Source organism: Squalius cephalus (genome assembly GCF_949319135.1).
Source record: "Squalius cephalus genome assembly, chromosome: 19".
NCBI lineage: Eukaryota > Metazoa > Chordata > Actinopteri > Cypriniformes > Leuciscidae > Squalius > Squalius cephalus.
This window is the reverse complement of record NC_137140.1, coordinates 35,685,379-35,705,775: the sequence shown is the minus strand read 5'-3', so window position 1 is coordinate 35,705,775 and position 20,397 is coordinate 35,685,379. Positions and strand designations below refer to the sequence as shown.

General features: G+C 35.8%; 1 protein-coding gene across 2 annotated transcripts in view; it reads left to right on the top strand.

Annotated features, from left to right (window-relative positions):
- The window catches only part of LOC307146871 (testican-2), a 43,488-nt gene that overhangs the window by 10,256 nt on the left and 12,835 nt on the right, over positions 1-20,397 (top strand). Inside the window, exons 2-4 of one of the 2 annotated variants that reach the window (XM_079851196.1) lie at positions 11,853-11,898; positions 12,405-12,422; positions 17,096-17,210. In XM_079851196.1, the coding sequence (XP_079707322.1) occupies positions 11,853-11,898; positions 12,405-12,422; positions 17,096-17,210 (179 nt within the window). The remainder of the gene's footprint in view (positions 1-11,852; positions 11,899-12,404; positions 12,423-17,095; positions 17,211-20,397) is intronic. The other variant, XM_079851197.1, reaches the window with a different exon arrangement.

The window sequence follows — 20,397 nt, the reverse complement described above, 5'->3', positions numbered from 1 at the left end:
TATAAAGTCAGAATTGCATGATATAAAGTCGCAATTGCGTGTTATAAAGTCAGAATTGCAAGATATAAACTATTCTGAGGTAAAAAAAAAAAAAAGTCTGTCTTTTTTTTCCTTAGAATTGGACTTTATATCTCACAATTCTGACTTTATAACACGCAATTGCGACTTTATATCATGCAATTCTGACTTTATAACACGCAACTGCGACTTTATATCATGCAATTCTGACTTTATATCTCCCAATTGCGTATTATAAAGTCAGAATTATGAGATATAAACTCGCGATTATGTGATATAAAGTCAGAATTGCGTGATATAAAGTCACAATTGTGAGAAAAAAGTCAGAATTCTGACTTTATAAGATGCAATTGCGACTTTATTTCACGCAATTCTAACTTCATATCTCGCAATTCTGAGAAATAAAGTCGCCAGTGGTTTTTGCACACATGCATTTAAAATTCATGCAGTTTCTCGATTTATTGAAAGCCAGTCACATCTGATGTCGTGTCAACATGCGCTGGAGTCTTCTTGCTGTTTTAACAGTGAAAGCCTCTTTTGTTGCCTGTTTCTTGAGTGTGTGTGTGAGCAGTGTGTCAGCGTTGGGATCGGATCCTCCTGAAAGTCTTCATCTGAAAGCCTCTCGGGCGTCAGATCGGTTTCAGACAGCAGGGAATAATCTAAGGTGGAGATATGATCTCGTGAGACACGGAAGGATTTCCAGGTATTGCATCTTCTGGAGAATCGTAGATCATGTGTGACGTGAGCGTGCGTCTCTCAGAATATCAATCCCACAACGGCACGTCCTTCTTTCTCCCGAAAGTCTTTTGTATTCTCGTCTCGTCCGACACAGTGGCCGCTGAAGTCTCTCTGTTTCATGTGTAAAGACTCGTTTTCCCTCCGGATGAAGCCGATGCAGTGCCTTTGAGATTATAATGTTTTAGAGGAAGTCTTTGTTCTCATTTTATGTTTCCTGCAGAATTCCATAGAAATAAAAATCGAATGTGAGGCAGAATCGTGTGATAAACATTAACAATGAACATTTACAACAGATCTCATGAAGCGTGTCGAGAAAGGTCATATTTCAACAATTAAGTGTATTTTGCATGAAGATGTTAATGTTATTAATGGGCTTAAATGTTGCGGATCATGTAAACTCTAATAATGCTTAACTGTACGAATATAGAGTTAATTTTCCTTAATGCAAAATAAAATTTCCCTTTTTTTATCTTGAAAATGTATCCGGACATGTTAGATTTGTATCTTGTATGTATGCAGTGTTTTATTTTATTTTTTATTTTATTAATATTTTAAATTAGCTTTTATTTTTATTGTTTGTGTTAATTTTAGTTTTTTTTTTGTAATTTTATGTTTTTTTTTTCTCATTTTATTATTCATATAAATAAAACTTTACTTAAACTTAACTTTTTTCATTTAAAAAAAAAAATATTTTTAATGTATTTCCAGTTAATAACTTTAGTCCAGTTTTAATAACTCAAACTTATTTCAGTTTATTGCCAAGGCAACATTTCTCATTTTAATTTAGTGTAAGTTTTTCAACCAATATCTATATTTTATTTTATTTTATTTCAGCTTTATTTCAAATAACAGAAATGTTTTTAATAGTTTAAGTTTTGGTTAACGATAATAACCCTGTTATGCGAGTCACAAAACGTGTTTACACGATTATAATGAATTCTGTCATTGCCGTTCAGTTTTGATCTTGTAAATAAAGAGTTATTTTGCATTTGAATTCAATTTTGTGTAATACGTCAAGTTACTATTAATTTTTCGGTAACACTTTACAACAAGGTTCACTAGTTAACATTAGTTAATGTATTAAGTAACATGAACTAACAATGCACAATACATTTGTTACATTAATCTTTATTAATTTTAGTTAATTAAAATCCAGCTGTTCATGTTAGTTCACAGTGCATTAACTAATGTTAACAAATACAACCTTTGATTTTAATAACGTATTAGTAAATGTTGAAATTAATATTAACTAAGATTAATAAATGCTGAAGAAGTATTGTTCATTATAGTTCATGTTAACTAATGTTTTTTGGGGCTTTTTTTGGGGTGGTTGAAACCAGGGACGGACTGGGGCTAAAAAACAGCCCTGCACTTTCTCCCAAATAGGCCCATCATCCGGCCATTCGCCCCTGTGCAACAGACACTAGCCAGGATGTCCTGATACTATGCCACAATACTGTAGCCTATCAGACAAAGTATCCACAGCAAGTAACATATCAAACCAATGATGATAATTGGGGTTGTATTTATTAATGAAGCCTCAGCCTTCAAATAAAAACAAAAAAATGTACAATGCCATAAAATGCAAATAATGAAATGCCACTGCAGGCAGAAACCCCAAATTACACAAACTTATAATTATAAAACATAGTTATATACCAGGGGTCTCCAACCTCCAACCAACCTTTTTGTGTGCGAGGGCTACCTCAAGGGATAAAATAATAGAAGGGATTTTTGTTTGTTATACTCAAATATTTATTATACATATAACATGGTGGTGCTTTTTTACTTCACACCATCATATGCAAAATAATAAAATATCTTGATATTCTGGTTCAGACTTACAAGCGTTTTAAAAAAAAATCAACAATTCCTGAAAAATTATGAAAATATTTATTGATTTTTTTGTTGATTATCTATAAACCTATTGTATGTGTTATCAAAAACAGTAGCCCAAACATTTAGTATAAATATAAATGCAAAAATAAATAAATAAACTGCCATAACTTCTTAACAAAAACATAAGCCTACTGCATTACATTTAATACATAGCCTATATAGGCCTACATGACTATATTAATATAACAGCATTTTTAATATGAATTTATACAGGTACATTTCTGCCAAAAAAATGTTTGTTTTACTACACTTAATTCATAAGTTGTGGAGTGAAATGTCTTCTGACTGGTTTGTTCTTGGAACAATGTTTCGCCTGTTTTTTGCGTCAATATGTTGAGAATATCAGCGATGTTTCATCTGGCTTTTAACAAGCTTAAATCACATAGTCATCTGTGAGTTTATAAGAGAAATAGAGAATTCTGCGCTGAATTGAAATGCTTCTCAGTGGATCGCGCAGCTCTGTGTAATAATGTTCGCGTGATCGAGATCAGCTTTGGCCGCGATCGCTGTTTTTTGGGCCGAGCTGATGCTCTGCGCTGCTCAGATCAAACAAGTTTTGTTCCGCTTTTTGAGCGTTTGCCATTTGATGTTTCTCATACTCAACGCAAATAACAGCGTATAATTAAAGAGAGTTGGGTAATTTTGTAGAGGCAAAAGTGCAAATGTTTACTTGCACCGGCACGAAAAAAGGTCGCAAAATGATACCATTTAGTCGAGGTCTGGTGCCCCGATTTGCAGTGGAGCGCGCTATTGGCAAGTTGGGGATAGAATGTGTTTAGCGGGCAACTCACAGGCATTACGTCGGAGACCACTGCTATGTAGGCTACTATAACTTAACTATTCAAATATAATGTAAGCAAATTTAAAAGTGCAGTATAGGTAGCCTAAGCCTTATAAAACTAACTTTCTGTCAGTGGCTAGTAGGCGGACTCTTCTTCCTCAGTTGTTTTTTTTTACACGTAGCGTATAAGTGATCGTATTAGTGCCCCTGCTGTTGGCTGTTCATATTGCTTTATTACACTTTTTTTTTGTGCCGATCCGACGGCCCTCAGTTGGACGGCCGTTCTGGACTTTTCCAGAAAGCACAGATTGTCAGTCCGTCCCTGGTTGAAACCCTGACTAACATTATAAATGCGATTCAGGGTAAAATATTGACCCTGTCAAAGTTGCTTTCCGAATGGATTATTCTTGATTGCTTTCTCAGATTGAGTCCGGATGGTTATGATGATGTTCTGGACAGGACTGTGTTTAGTTCCCGTGGCGCTGGAAGCGAATCTCACCTGGAAGCTGTCGGTCTCTCCGTTTATTCTGGGCACACGATAAGAGCCGGAGGTCGCTTGTGTTCTGCCCTGAGGAGAGCGACACGCGCTCGACTGAAGCAAATGTCCAGTTTCATGGTGCTCATGTGGCCAGACTGATATGAAACTCGTTTCGTGAAGAGCCTTAATGCATTTCTGACAGGCGGCAGCGGCGGGTCTTTTATTTCTCGGGCATTTCTGTCAGTAAATGGCAGCATTGCAAGAGCGAGAACGCAGAGAGAACTAAAATAGTGAAGGAAAAAAAAATCCATTTTGACAGAGCTCAGGGTTGTGTTTCAGACAGGGATGCAATGCACACTATTACTCGGTACTAAAACGCCTATTTAAAGCTGCAGTCTGTAAGTTTTTTGGGTTAAAAATAATCCAAAATAAATTGAGCAAGTGCATAACCAGTGTTGAAAACTCTCTGTTTGCCGTAGCTCGACTCAAACCGGTAAGCTTGTAATAATGTTTTTAACTCCAGTGGTACTGGTGGATTTGCACGGGAAATTCGAGCAAGTCTTTGCGTCATTACGCCACATCTGTCCAGAGTCTCGGCTAGTCGGCGATGAGTGTGAGGATGCTGGAGATTTATAGGCTTTTCTCACAGCACTGGATATAATTAAACTGAGCAATTTGATGGCGGATCCAGAAAGGTTCAAACGACGATCACCAGCTGGAGATTCACCCGCTGTAAAACGCGAAAGTCTTCGGACTTCGGAGCGGCTACAGAACAAGAGAGACTGACACCGGCCCGTGCGGAAACAAGGATAATATCGGAAGGGCTTTAAATGTCACGCAATGCTGATGATGTTAACATTAACAATCTGAGAACAAAGTATAATTTGCACTGTTTGACGTGATATGATGAGCGATCGTTAGATTTAATCAGCGTGATTTACTGCAATGCTTTTTTTCTCTTAGTTGCTCAGAACAAAAGTGGATGTTGTTCAGATTTACACATTTTCCAGTGAAAATTCTTATATTGGTCATTCTTACAGAAAGTATAATCTGTGATTGCGAATGCCAGGATCCACACCGGTGGCGACTGACAGACGCACGTTCTCCTCAAAACATCGGATTCATCCGCCCGAGGCACAACCCTCGTAAAGCTGATCATTCCGCGAATAACTGCAATTGCAGATTTCGAACAGAGATGGAGACAAAGAGGAGAAACTACGAACTGCAGCTTTAAACAGCATTTTAGGACATTAAGGCTGTAGCGAAAGACACTTGTTGCAATGCATTACAGTGAACAAGCATGTGAGGCAGCTTTAGAGTTTGGCCAAACGTCGGTATCTGAGACTTTGCTTTGAAAACAAGTAAAGAAAAACCTTTCCATTCCACAGAATGCTCTTTATCGTGGAAAAAGGGTCTTTAGCTTATTAAAATTCTCTTCACACTGAATTGTTCAATGAAAGTTTTTTTGGTTCTTCAACAAAAACTGGTTCTTCAGCAAAAACAACCTTTTGGAACCTTTAGTTGCTCTGGTCATTTCTGACCTAAAAATTTTACGTTTTGTTTTTTTTTTAGAATTTTTACTTCATCGGAATGGTATGAAACTTGGTAAAGGTTTTGGCACTTGCTGTGTGAACACACACAAAAAAATATCAGGGACATGATTTGAAAAGGTTAAATGGTCCTGAAAGAAATAGTCACACTTGTGTTCCTCGCGGTCAAAAATTAAAACTATCTAGTGGAAGCGTTTGGTACTGCAGCCAAACACAATCTCACCGAAAGCTCATTTTTTGAGATATCAGGCTCAAATTTAAAACACAACTTGTTTAGGTGTAGGGCTTTGATTTTCTTGCAGTTTTAGAGTAAAAAGTGTTTTTGAAAATATATATTTTTTAGGGCTGTCAAACGATTAATCGCGATTAATCGCATCCAAAATAAAAGTTTGTGTTTACATAATTTATGTCTGTGTACGGAGTATAATTATTTTCTATATATAAATACACACACATGCATATATATTTAAGAAAAATGTGTTATTTATATATAAAATATTTATATATAATATAAATTATATATAATATAAATATATATACACAGTATATACATGCAAATATTTCTTAAATATATACATGCATGTGTGTGTATTATTTATATATAGAAAATAATTATACACCGTACACACACACATATTATGTAAAAACAAACTTTTATTTTGGATGCGATTAATCGCGATTAATCGTTTGACAGCCCTAATATTTTTATATAAAAAATTTAAATAGTATTTTTGTGCATTTTTCAAAACAATAAACGTAAAATCCTGTAACTTTTTTAAAGTTCACTTTTTTAAAACTTTTTTCACCTCAGCAATAATCTGCCAAGTGTCTTTAAAAAGAGATCAAACTTCAGTCTGTTGCTCTAAAGCATTCAAGATTTACCACAGTTTAAGTTTTAATTAAATTAAATACATTTTCAGGTCTATGCTCAAAAAGTGAATAAATGGATTATAAATACAGCGTAAATATAATTTAGTTCAATAAAATTCATTTTTATTTTTTTTTCAAAATAAAATATAGTACAATCATGTCATAAAAAAAAAAAAAAAGGTAATTTTTGACTGACACACGAAGAGCACCAGAGGGTTAAGAAAGTTAAAACATTGGTAAAATTGTTAATATTTAATTCAAATGGACTATTTTACTCAATATTTGAATGTTTTTTTGATTCGAGTGAAGTTGTGTGCCTGTGTGCTTTGAATCAGTCACTTCTGAGATGGCTTTTCTTTTAGGATGCTGCCTTGTAAAGTAGTTCCCTATGTAGACAGTAACACGACTTGCTAGGGTTTGGAGCAAAGCTAATCTGCTGCGAAAATATGCTTTTCTCTGAGAATGAAACCACTGCAGAGAGAAGCGTTCGGGGAGAAACCGCACCGATCACAGACTGACAGTGACGTGAAGAGCAATCTGAGGAGCGCTGCGTTTGTGGACGGGTTTCATTACAGAACCGGCGGGGTCATCAGCCTGTCACTCACAGCTCTGATTCTGTCAATCACTGGGAGACACTGTCTTTAGTTCATCAATGAGGAAATCTCACCAGGGTTTTTTACCCTCCGCTTGTGACTATCCAAAACACTAAAGACCTAAATGTAAATTATGTATGTGAATTGCATATAAAATATCCATTACTTTGTGTTTAAAATGTTTATATTAGGTAATCCAACAATTTGACAATCACTGTTACATCGATTTTATGATTACTCATTAAAAACATAAGGAAGAAAATAATAATAATAATAATAAAATTGAAAAAAAACCAACAACAATACAAATAGCAAAAAAAAAAAAGAATGTTTTAAAAAAACGACTAATACATTTAATGATGCATATTTGTCAGTCATGCAGGGCCTAAAATTAACACTCGGCAAGCATCAAATGCACGTAAAAATCGTGTTGATGAGTGAAACTATCGACTCACTTCATCACTCATGCGCTGTGTGGGAGGTTTCATGTGCACAAACATCAGAAATCCACGTCTCAGGCAGTGCTCGAATACTGAATTGAACTCTTTCACGTCTTCTTGCGCTTGAAAATGCCAGTACTTGCGAGTATCCTTGTAAATATAGTCAGTTAGGTCTTAAGTGAACATAACAGTTGAGAAAGAAAGCACATGTGTATCAGTATATTGGATCCGTGCATTCGCTCTTAAAGTGACAGCAGCCTAATAAACCTGCTGCCGTCTGCCATTAATGTTCATCAACTAAAGACAAAAAGACTGCTCTTGACTGAATAACTAACTTTAACAAGGATTCATTTATCCTTTTAAATACAGATTTATTGATTTGTCATCAATAAATCAAATTTCTTTCAATCTTTAACTAACTGAATATTGCTTGATCTACATCTAGCCATATTTTAACCATGTTCATACTTTTGAACGGAATAAATGTAATCGTTTTCACAGCGAGTTTATATAAACGCATTTTAAAAACATGATTATTTAAATAAAAAACGGATAATAATAAACTGTCACGATTTGAGTTGAGAAATCTTACTGGTTTCATATATGCATCACATTTTATTATGTTAAAACTGTAATTTTGAGGGTAATTTTGCATGCAATGAATTTAGTCAGAATACAATTTTTAATTATTAATTAATGCATGCAAATTATTAACCTGTGCATGTTATTCTAAACAATTTGTTTTTTAATTATTTCATATTTCTATTTCATTTTCATAAGTTACTTGTATTATTCCACTTCAATATCACATTTTACTTTGAAAAACACTACAAATAGGTTGAGTTTACAGGTTTATGTGCTGCTTGTTGTGTAGAACCAAACTTAAAGTAGTTTGTAGTCAATCATTTTATCTCTAAAAACTTTTCCTTGATAAATTTTTTTTCATGCCTTAAAATATCTTGAATGTAACTCGACACCCTTCCCTCATTTAGTATGCGCGGTTCTATGAATATGCAAATGAGCCCCGCCTCCACTCACTCACCCAGCTCAGAGATCCACTCGTTGACAAGCCAATGTTTTTTTTTTTTCAATTTTTATCTATTTTTAAATAGATGTCAATGAAAAATGAAGCTTTTTACCCACATAGTGATACAGTTATTGATGTAGTCAGCCAAACTTTGACCCTCGGCCGATTAATCAGCAGATATTTGGACATTGTGAGATTGATCTGGCACCAGCCGTTGAGAAACCCATATTGATCGAGCTCCAGTGTCAATCTGTTCTTTTCTGCTTTGGTTTACATTTTGCTCGTTCTCAAGGGCTTTGTCTGCGTCTAATTGAACAGCGCAGCTCCTAAATGCTACAAAATCTCAAATTGATTGTGTTGGCAGAAGCGGCGCGTACGGATGTGTGAATGTCAGATTAGCATGCATGTGCAGAACCGGCGCAGCGGGAAGCATGCAAATTCTATTGGATGTAAATTTCAACAGAGCTTCCCAGTAGGATTCGCTCCGGGAGCTCGACAACATCATAATGAGAAATCAGAGCTGAAGTCGCTCTCTGTGTGTCTGATGACACTGTCACCGTTCAGGCTTCAGCGTTTGATGCAGTCTACAGGCAAACTCGCGGATTACAGTTTTCCAGCTTTGAAGCCGCACCGAGAGCATAATGTTTTGTTAAACAAACCTAGACAGTATTTCAAAGTCATCATGAAATCACAATTTACTTTCATTCATGTTCCTGGTCTCTTTGTGAATTATTAACCTGTGCACGTTACTCTAAACACTTTTTTTTCTTTTTAATTTTCACATATTACTTGTATTATTCCACTTCAATATCACATTTTACTTTGAAAAACACTACAAATAGGTTGAGTTTACAGGTTTATGTGTTGCTTTTTGTGTAGAACCAAACTTAAAGTAGTTTGTAGTCAATCATTTTATCTCTTAAAACTCATCTTTGATCAGCAAAATTACATATTTAAACGTTTTTTTACTTGAAAAAAAATTCTTTATGCCTTAAAATACCTCGACTGTAACTCGACACCCTTGCTTCATTTAGTATGTGCGGTTCTATGAATATGCAAATGAGCCCCGCCTCCACTCACTCACTCAGCTCAGAGATCCACTGGTTGGCGATCACACGTTGATCTGATTGGTTACAAGGTAGTTTGTGACGTCAGAAACACCAGCGATTTCAAAGCGTGTTTTTGAGACTGTCTTTGATTCACTGCAGTTTTAAGGAGGAAATACTCAGCAATGCTGTCGACTTATGAACTTACACATGGTTTAAGCTTATTAAAAACACCACATAGACACATAAACTACATTAAAAGCTGGAAATTCACCTTCAGTGTAAATAACAAACAAACTTAGAAGGATATAATAATGAGTAAATAATGACAAAATGTTATGTTTTGATTGAACGATTCCTTGAAGCATTTTATTTTATTTATTATTTTATTTTATTTTGGCATTGCATTGCTCTCGTGTTGTTTCAGTAATCTGAGGAAATCCCTCGGCTCTTATTCTCCCAGATCATATTAATAGATGACGGTTAAAGCTGATGTGAGGCGTAGATCTGTCCTCTTTCATGTTTCTGAATTTACATCTCATTTTCTCTCTCTTTCTCCTCCCCTGCCCCCCCGTCGCTGAAGGAAGTGGAGGTTGGTATCTGTGTGTGTGTGTGAGATGTGTGTGTGTGTTCAGACCAATCACTGACATTCAACATTCAGAACTTTGGCTAACGTTCTGACAAGGTTCTCAAAGTTATGAGCAAATGTGACTCTGGATCACGTCACCAGTCTCGAGTCGCACGGGTTTATCTGTGGCAGTAGCCAATAATACATTGTATGGGTCAAAATTATTGATTTTTCTTTTATGCCTAAAATCATGAGGATATTAAGTAAAGATCATGTTCCACAAAGATATTTAGTAAATTTCCTACCGTAAATATATAAAACATGTATTTCTGTGAGTGAATGCAGCACAATCGCCAACATAAATGTAGAACTTTAAAGGAGATTTTCTCAATGTTTTGATTTTTTTGCACCCTCAGATTCCAGATTTACAATAGTTGTATCTCGACCAAATATTGTCCTATCCTAACAAACCATATACATCAATGGTAAACTTATTTATTCAGCTTTCAAATGACATTAGTTATACATCATGGATGGAATCTTTTTTCCCCCCTGAAATATTTTAGTTGGATGTTCGTCCATCATTTTTAAATATTGCTACTTTTTTAGAATGTTCATTCAAAAGTAACATTCCCTGTAACGTTTTGCAGATCAAAGGGAACGTTTCCTTACCATTCGCAGAACTAAGACAGGGTTCATATTGTCAGGGTTATATTTGTTTTTGGGGTTTCAGGGTTATGAATCTGTTTCCCTGTGTTGTTCATGTCTGAGTTTCACCTGTTCCTTTGTTCAGTTTCCATGGTTACCGTCATTATTAGTTTATTGGTTTCAGCTGTGTGTCATTTATTAGCTGGTTTCAGTGTGTTATTTAAGCCTCACCCTCACCTTCACTTTCACTCTTGGTCCAGTCTCTGTTATGTTGAGGTGTGTTTGCGCTGCCTGTTTGCGTGCTTTTTGAGTAAGAATTAAACTTATTAGTGTTTTGTGAGAACCTGAGTCTTCTGTCTTCAGCTTCCCTGCATGCAGCGTTACACGTATAAAAGCTGCTTAAAATGCTTGAATTGGACTTTTTGAAAGTTGAGTCTTGAAAACGGACATATTTATGAAAAGGTACTTGAAAAGCGATTGAATTATTGAAAGACAATATATGTGAAATAAGTGTTTAATTTCATCTGTAAAAAAATCTTTTCACTCAAAATGCTAAATCTGCAGTCCGTCTGATATAGAGGCGTCTCGCATGGCTATGAGTGTGTATTTTTGTTTATTTACCTTTTTTAGAATTTGAATGATAATAAAGATATTGTTTGATAAGTGAGATCTCTGATTTTAGTCCTTGAAAATCAATCTTATTTCTACCATTTTGCTTTTATTGCTTTATTTTTTAAATTCTTTTTACCTTTTTTAAAATTTAAAACCAGAAAAGTAGTGCTTAAAGTCCTGGAATTTCATTTTACAGTATCTGTACGAACCCCGCTAGGAGTAAAAAAATAAATAAAAAATGGATGTTTTGAACATTCAGAGAACATTAAGAAATAATAGGAAAGTTAGCAAAACATTTTTGGAGATTTTTTTGTTAGCTGGGTCTGATCAAATCAATAACACGTGAATCTAACTCCACACAGGAAAAATCAACAACGCCCTGATTCATGTGCACAGTTGTACATTTGTGTAGTAACTGTGTTTTAGAGTAAATATTGTGTATAATAAATGAATGTTCAGCAGTTTTATTAGAAACAAGGGAACATTTAAATTGATCATGTCTAGATGAGGGAAAAATGCCTGATTTTTAATGCATTCGTCACATATATGAAATATAATGATTTCTCTCCTGTGTTTCTCATCAGGACGACTACATCCGCACGCTGGAAACTCCACAGGGTTCTGACGAAAGTGAGTAACGTAACGCACTCTCCACTGCACTTTATCATGTCAACACCAACATCAAAGAAAAAAAAAGAAAAAAATTATATTTATATAATATATATATATATATTATATATTTTTATAATTATATTTTGCTCAAAGACAACAAAGGTCCAATTTCTCACTATTAACTAGTTGCTTATTATCATGCATATTACTAAGATATTAGCTGTTTATTAGTACTTATAAAGCACATATTAATGCATTATTCTGCATGATTATATTCTAAATCCCTTAATCGCCCAATACCTAAACTTAGCAACTACCTTACTAACTATTAATAAGCAGTAATTAGGAGTTTGAGGCAAAAGTCATAGTTAATAGTGAGATTTGGACCAAAAAAAAAAAAATTATTGCATTACAGTATTTTATAGTAAACAAAAAATTCACATTGCTGTTATAAGAAAATAATAAATGTTTGACGGACATGCGATGCTTTTGTAATGAATGTAATGCTTTTGTAACACTTGCAGATCAGACTCGCTCCTCTGGTGAGTGCGTAAGACATCTCTTTTCTAGCATTTTCCATATTTATCCCGAGACATTTTCATGCTACTTACAGTGAATACTAAATTCCTTAAAATCCTCAAATCCTCCATTAGTGGAGAACGTCTGCCGTCGGCCATTAACCCTAAACTAGTGATGTCATATTCACTTAACGACCTGCAGACAATTATACATTACTGTCTGAAATCCTGTCTAATGTGGCAGTAATTACAGACCCAGCGGGACTGAACACACACACACACACAGACACACACACACACACACACACACACACACACAGATAGTGGATCGGAAAAGGTTTTTGTTGGAGACCGCAGATTAATTAGGGTGAAACGGGGATCTTGATTCATTCCAGAGGTTTTTACAGGCTTTGCTTTGCATAATTTAATTCAGTCGCTCCCGTTGGTCAAATGAACCGTGTTTTACCGTGACTCCGACATAATGGTGTTTTAACATTATAAAATTGTGTGCAGCCAGATTTTAGTATGGATAAAATCCCATACATTGACCCTGGATCACGTCACCAGTCTCGAGTCGCACGGGTTTATCTGTGGCAATAGCCAACAATACATTGTACAGGTCAAAATTATACATTTTTCTTTTATGCCAAAAATCATGAGGATATTCAGTAAAGATCATGTTCCATGAAGATATTTAGTAAATTTCCTACCGTAAATATATAAAACATGTATTTCTGTGAGTGAATGCAGCACAATCGCCAACATAAATGTAGAACTTTAAAGGAGATTTTCTCAATGTTTCGATTTTTTTGCACCTTCAGATTCCAGATTTACAATAGTTGCATCTCGACCAAATATTGTCCTATCCTAACAAACCATACATCAATGGTAAACTTATTTATTCAGCTTTCAGATGACATTAGTTATACATCATGGATGGAATCTTTTTTCCCCCCTGAAATATTTTAGTTGGATGTTCGTCCATCATTTTTAAATATTGCTACTTTTTTAGAATGTTCATTCAAAAGTAACATTCCCTGTAACGTTTTGCAGATCAAAGGGAACGTTTCCTTACTATTCGCAGAACTAAGACAGGGTTCATATTGTCAGGGTTATATTTGTCTTTAAAGGAGATTTTCTCAATGTTTTGATTTTTTTGCACCCTCAGATTCCAGATTTACAATAGTTGCATCTCGACCAAATATTGCCCTATCCTAACAAACCATACATCAATGTAAAGCTTATTTATTCAGCTTTCAGATGATGTATACATCTCAATGTCATAAAATTGCTCCATGTGAGTGGTTTTGTGGTCCAGGGTCACAGATGTGTAATCACCTCATCTGTCGCTGTCACTACAGGCCTTTGGGAATCAGAACGAGAGAAACGCGTGTAGATCCAGAAGGATAGGCAGCTTAGAGCGCTAAATCAAACGCTTTTGACACTTTACACCCTTTTCCTCTGTGGCTCTCGGCTGCTTTCAGAAGGAGCGGCGTGAATTTATGAAGCTTGTGAGTGTGCTACAAATCATAGTGCAGAAATTGCTCATGTTTCTATGGAAACGCCTCCAGCGCCGCTCCGAGCCGAGAGCGAAAGATGATTCGGCCCGTCTGCGGTCACACAGCCCTGAAAAATCACTGACATTACACACCTCATGGGGTTTCACCATAATAACCCTGGGGAGAGGGAGAGAGGGAGAGAGGGAGAGGGAGAGAGAGAGCGAGAGAGAGAGAGAGAGAGAGAGAGAGAGAGAGAGAGAGAGAGAGAGAGAGAGAGAGAGAGAGAGAGAGAGAGAGAGAGAGAGAGAGAGAGAGAGAGTGTGGAATAGAGACATCAGAGCCATGATAGCGATCGTGTTCTGCATCTGGTAATGTGAATGTGATCATGTACAGTGATGTGAAAAAGTGTTTGCCCCCTTGGTAAATATGATCAAATATGGCTGTAAAAAATAAATCTGCATTTTTAATCCTTTTGATATTTTATTTAAAAAATTTGCAAAAATCTAACCTTTCATTGAAGTAAAATAATTGAAAGTGGGGGGAAAATCACATTATGAAATAAATGTTTTTCTCCAAAACATGTTGGGAAAAAATGTTTGCCCCCTTTTATTAAATACTTTTTGCAACCTCTTTTTGCCAAGAGAACAGCTCTGAGTTTTCTCCTATAATGCCTGATGAGTTTGGAGAACACCTGACCAGAGATCAGAGACCATTCCTCCATACAGAATCTCTCCATCCTGTTCTCCGTTATAAGATGTCTAGCACAGGCTGTCAGGTTTAGATTTTTTATCTGTAGGTATTTGATCGAATCCGTGATGCCATGTATCTGAACAAGATGTCCAGGACCTCTGGCAGAAAATCAGGCCCACAGCATTAAAGATACAGCAGAGTATTTCAGTTTACACATGGGGCAATTTTTTATCCCTGTGTGCACCAAACCCTTCTTAAGTGTTTGCTGCCAAAAAAGCGAATGTTTTTGTTTAATCTGACCATAGATCCCGTCCCGTTTGAAGTTCCAGTATTGTCAGCTACTTTTCAAATGTTCTATGCTCAAGAAAAATTTATGATTATGAAATTTACATTTATGAAAACTTCATATTTTTGTGGAAACTGAGATAAATTTTGTTTTTCAGGATTCTTTGATGAATAGAAAGTAAAAAAAAAGAACAGCATCAACTTAAAATAGAAATCATATATACACACACACACACACACACACACACACACACACACACACACACACACATATATATATATATATATAAATATATAAATTAAATAAAAATTAAATTACAAAAAACTATTTCACTAGCTGAAATAAATTTCAAGTAACAAATTTCAAATAAAGTTTAAGTAGAAGTGTTAAAATGACAAACTGAGATAAAAAATAACTGTAAAAATAGAAATATAAAAAACTAACGAAAAAGACAAAAGCACATGAAAGTTAGTTAGTTAGTTAGTTAATTAGTTAATAGTTAGTTAGTTAATAGTTAGTTAGTTAGTTAGTTAATAGTTAGTTAATAGTTAGTTAGTTAATAGTTATTTAGTAGTTAGTTAATAGTTAGTTATTTAATAGTCAGTCAGTCAGTCAGTCAGTTAGTTAATAGTTAGTTAATAGTTAGTTAGTCAGTTAGTTAGTTAGTTAGTCAGTCAGTTAGTTAGTTAGTTAGTTAGTTAGTTAGTTAGTCAGTCAGTTAGTTAGTTAGTTAGTTAGTTAGTTAGTTAAACATTCCATCAATGTAATTTTTAAGAGTTTTGATTGTCAATGTATCCAGTAATCATACAAACTACTGAAAATATCATGGACCTTCATTGGTAAAAAGACGTGGAAACTCTCTATGATACTGAATGATGTTGTCATATTAATTTATTATAGTATTTACATTCCATTCAATAATATGAAATAACTGCTGTACTATTTCAGATAATACCATGACACTGTTAACATCCCGTCAGATTCACAGTTTGTTCATCTCTGAAGAATCTGAATAATCATCATTCGTCATGGTCCATATTTTCCTGTCTTTCCTAATATTTGTAGGAAAACAAGTTTTCTCAGCGAGTCGTGTGTTTTCTCCTGGGAATGGATGATCCCGTCTCTCTGGTTCTGATTCATGTTGGTGTGTGTTGTTCTGTCTTTGGTCTTGTTTATCAGTGTACCGACACACACACAGAACACAGATGGGATATTCTCCAGCCGGATCCCTTCTTCTTTATCCTGGGCTGAGGTTTCTTTCTCTCCTCGAGTCTAGTTTTGAATTATTCATAACGAGTGCCGGGATAAAAAGAGATTCAGCTCATTTTCCATAAATGAGATTGTAAAATTTGCTTTTCGTGCTTTATTTAGATGATCAGATCCCTGTAACTTTTATAAGGACACAGTAGCGATTATACGGCACAATAGGGAAGAAAAAACGAGCACAAATTGAGTTTCATGCTGACTTTAAAGGATTAGTTCACTTAAAAATGAAAATTTCCTGATAATTTACTCTCCCCCACATCATCCAAGATATTCATGTCTTTCTTCAGTGGAAAAGAAATGAAGGTTTTTGAGGAAAACATTCCAGGATTTTTCTCCATATAGTGACTTCAATGGGGTCCAACGGGTTGAAAAAACTATAGCGAAATGATGACGTTTCCATTAACTGATGTTCCATCTGTCCAAACATCATCTACGTCAGGTGACTGTAAATGCGCAAAAACTGTTTCCATTGCACCACCTCATACGAGCGTAAAAACTTTTTAGCGATATATGAGAGTTTTGCTAAACTTCAATTCGCGCAATTTGACGGGTAATGGAAACGCAGCTAGTAACACCTCTGCTTACTTCCTGTCTCTATGAAGCCCCTCCTTCTGAAAAGCACACTGTGCTCTGATTGGTCGGCTGGAGCAGTGTGTTGTGATTGGTCGAGCGCTTTGAGTGTGCTTGGGAAATACCCCGTCCCTTCCCATAACCTCCAGTTTAACACACTACTAACTAACTCAACCAGGCCCCGCCCCTTTATTCTGCGCATGAATTATTATAATGAGGAATATTGTGACGTGTTCGTTCCCGGAAGAATCTCAAGACTACAATGGAGGCGTTTCAGGAGTTCAGAAACACTGACACTGATATAGAGAAGAACTCCCGAAACCTTTCTCATGCTCAAACACCAACAGAGATGAACATGTGCAGGATCTCACTGTCTGCTTTTGCAGGTCTGGATACTACGAAGGATCCGTGTCAGAAGGTGAGATGCAGTCGTCATAAAGTGTGTGTGGCTCAGGGCTACCAGAGAGCCATGTGTGTTAACCGCAAGAAACTCGAACACAGGTGAGTCTCGCTCACACCGGCTCAATCGTTCGCTCAGAGTTTAGTTAAAGCCTGACATTTTAAAAATAACACTCAAAATACTCAAAAAATTTAATTTTTATATGCAATGGCAGTTTATTGAACATTTTGACAACATATCACAAAAGTTTGCATATGTGTTTTTTGTTCATTGACTTTTATGGCTCATATAGTCTGATATAGTGAGAATATGGAGGAAAAACAGCTCAGTTTTATTCAGAGACTCAAACTGAGAGATCATATAAAGAGATCTAGAGATCTCATAATCTCAGCGAAACTGATATCTCTTTAAAAGCTCATATCTTGATGGATCAACTTATCGCTGATCTTTTAGTATAATTATACAAAAGTCCACCAGCTGTGAAATCTGCACTGATTTTAAGGTAAACATAAGAATAACTTTGATATTATTAGTAATATTTTAAGATGAACACTTCCTGGACTGAAGCAACTGAGCTTTACTTGGAAAATCATGAGCTCAGAAACAGCTCAATTTTATTCAGAGAACTGAGTTATGATATGCAGTTTGCTGCAGATGCTGATATTTCTATGGACAAAAAGATGAAATTATGATGCTTGTAATGTAAATCAATTAGATCTTTATAGCGGAAACTTATAATATGCATATAAATATCAATATCTGCCAATAATGGCTTAGTAAGATGATATTTTATGATCAAAGCTCTGTAGTTTTAAAACATATAATGCAATGCAATACAATGATGATTGAGAGATGAATAAACCTTCCTCAAAAGCCTGATGATCATATTTGATACTCCTGATTTTCCTATAAAATTATGTTTGGATAATCAAGTAAAGCTCAGTTGCTTCAGTCCAGGAAGTGTTCATCTTATTATTATTATTATTATTAATAATATCAAACATAATCAGAGCAGATTTGACAGTAGAAAGACACGTGAAGCATGAGCTGAAAGAGGACGTTTGTACAATTAAACTAAAAGAATTTTACTTGATAAAACAGTCTAAACTATCAGTCAGAGACAGAAGGATTGGAATAGACTGTGTGTGACAGGTTTATCAGTAAAGTTTTGGTTATGTTCATCATTTAGAGTCTTTAAAAATTGCATATCAGATATGATAGGGCGTTGTTCGGCTCAGTCAGGCGTGATTTATCCACGATACAGCACTAGCCTCGAGTACCTTATTGCTTTTATAAAACGGTTACCACACAATACAAATATTAAAGCTGAAAAATATGTATCTATGCTAGTTTCATGAAGTAAAATCACTAAAAGCCTTCCTTCCGCTGGAAAAAATAGTCCCTGCCCGTAAACAGCAACAGAAGTTAACTTTACATACATTATTTCGCCATTAGATGGAGACAAAGACTGTCTTTATGAGTGTGTCAGTCAGTAGAGAAGACTTTTATATTGAAAGGACTCAAACTTGTGATCACGGAGAAGGAAGACGCAACTGATAGATGACTATAGGCACGGAAAACCCCTGAACTGTTAAAAGGACAAGAAATCGCAGCGGACATTCAAACGGATCTTTTTATTATGAATATAGGACTGACCTGAAGGACAATGCTATATCTACTGTAAATGCAGGTACACTCGCTTACTCGATCGCTCACAATACTCTACTCCAGCTTCAATGAACAATATCAATGAGATTAAACGTGTTTAAGTTGCTAAGAGTGGTTGCTAAGGGTGTTGTGTAGTGATACATAGAACCGTTGGGTGAAGCGGTCAGAGTCGTGTTTTATCGTGAATAAACCAGAGCTATTGACCAATCAGAATCAAGGATTGGAACTAACCGTTTTATAAGTAAGGGTTAAGCAACAGCCTCTGGTGGAACGGCAACGGCATTCTGGCGTTGTATTGCGCATGCGCGAATTTAACTGCTACTTTGCGACGTTCCACTGTAACGGTCTACCACGGGAGAACAGCTGATTTGCCGGAGTCCCTACAACGTGAGAGATTAGGTAAATAAATGTTATGTTTTATGGCATATGACATTGTAATTGCATCAGTTTATGATTGTACCACTAGTCTTTTATATAATATGTGTTAATATGTTTTAAACTTAAGCTAATTTTAACGATTGATTAATAAATGAATTAATGCCGCGTTGCGCTGTCCTGTTTACGGTTGCTTAGTGATTTTTACATTCTTGGCTACGGCGGTGTGACAGCATACTTCCGGTCGCCGTAGCCGTTCCATTCGCAGCTGTTGCTTAAAGTCCCTATTAAAGGGACACTATGCAAGTCTGAGTGTTTTTTCTCTACGAGCTCCCCCTAGTGTCTGGTAGTGTAATGCTTTCAAACACTCTGTCGTAAAAACAAGCTGTTGTCCCTCCCCCCTTGCCACGAGCAACCCAGCTGATCAGCTGTCAACCCAGCTGAGCAGAGGAACCGGCTATTTCAAAACCAGTTATGTCTACCGAGGCAAGTAAAGCAATACTTTCTTTCCAACTGATGGCGATTTTTTTATTTATTGTGTTGTCATGCATACTAGTATTTTTACCGGGAACGAACGATATGAACGAGGCGAACTACTGCTTTCGTGTTTGTTTGTTTGTTTGTTTTTGGGAGAGTGGGCATGAGCATAAAAAAAATATATATATCGGAGGCTAATATTTGTCTAAAGTTATATTAGCAAGGTCTATAAGTTCATCTGGTAGAATGATGGTTTACCTTTGCTTGTCTAAGAAAACATCAGAACGTTTTTTCTAGCTCGATCATGATATGTGCAACATGTTTATTGCCTATTATCAGACGCGTTGACTTAGTGACATAAAATAAAAGTGTAAGTTACACAAATAAAACCGACAGAGGAACGGCCAAACAACTACAGAAATCAAACGTGTTTGCTATGACAATGCTAACATCAAAGTTATATCTAGCGTACTAGTAAGCCCCTAACAGACAGCGATCATAATAAAAAAACTTTACAGACAATAGCAAACATCCTGAGGTCACAATTACTTGAAATTTAAATATTAAACACAGTTTATTCCAAAGATACTTAACTTACAAGTGCAACAGCAGGATCAGCATCCGTTTTGCAGGCTTCTGTTTCTCTCAGTTCTCCCCATTCTGAAAAAGCCGGTCCGATATATTTACTCGAGTCTGACTTCTTGCTCGGTCAGTCTCCCGTTTCCTCTTTCGTTGGTCCTCCGACAAAGATTTCCTAGCTTTCTGCTT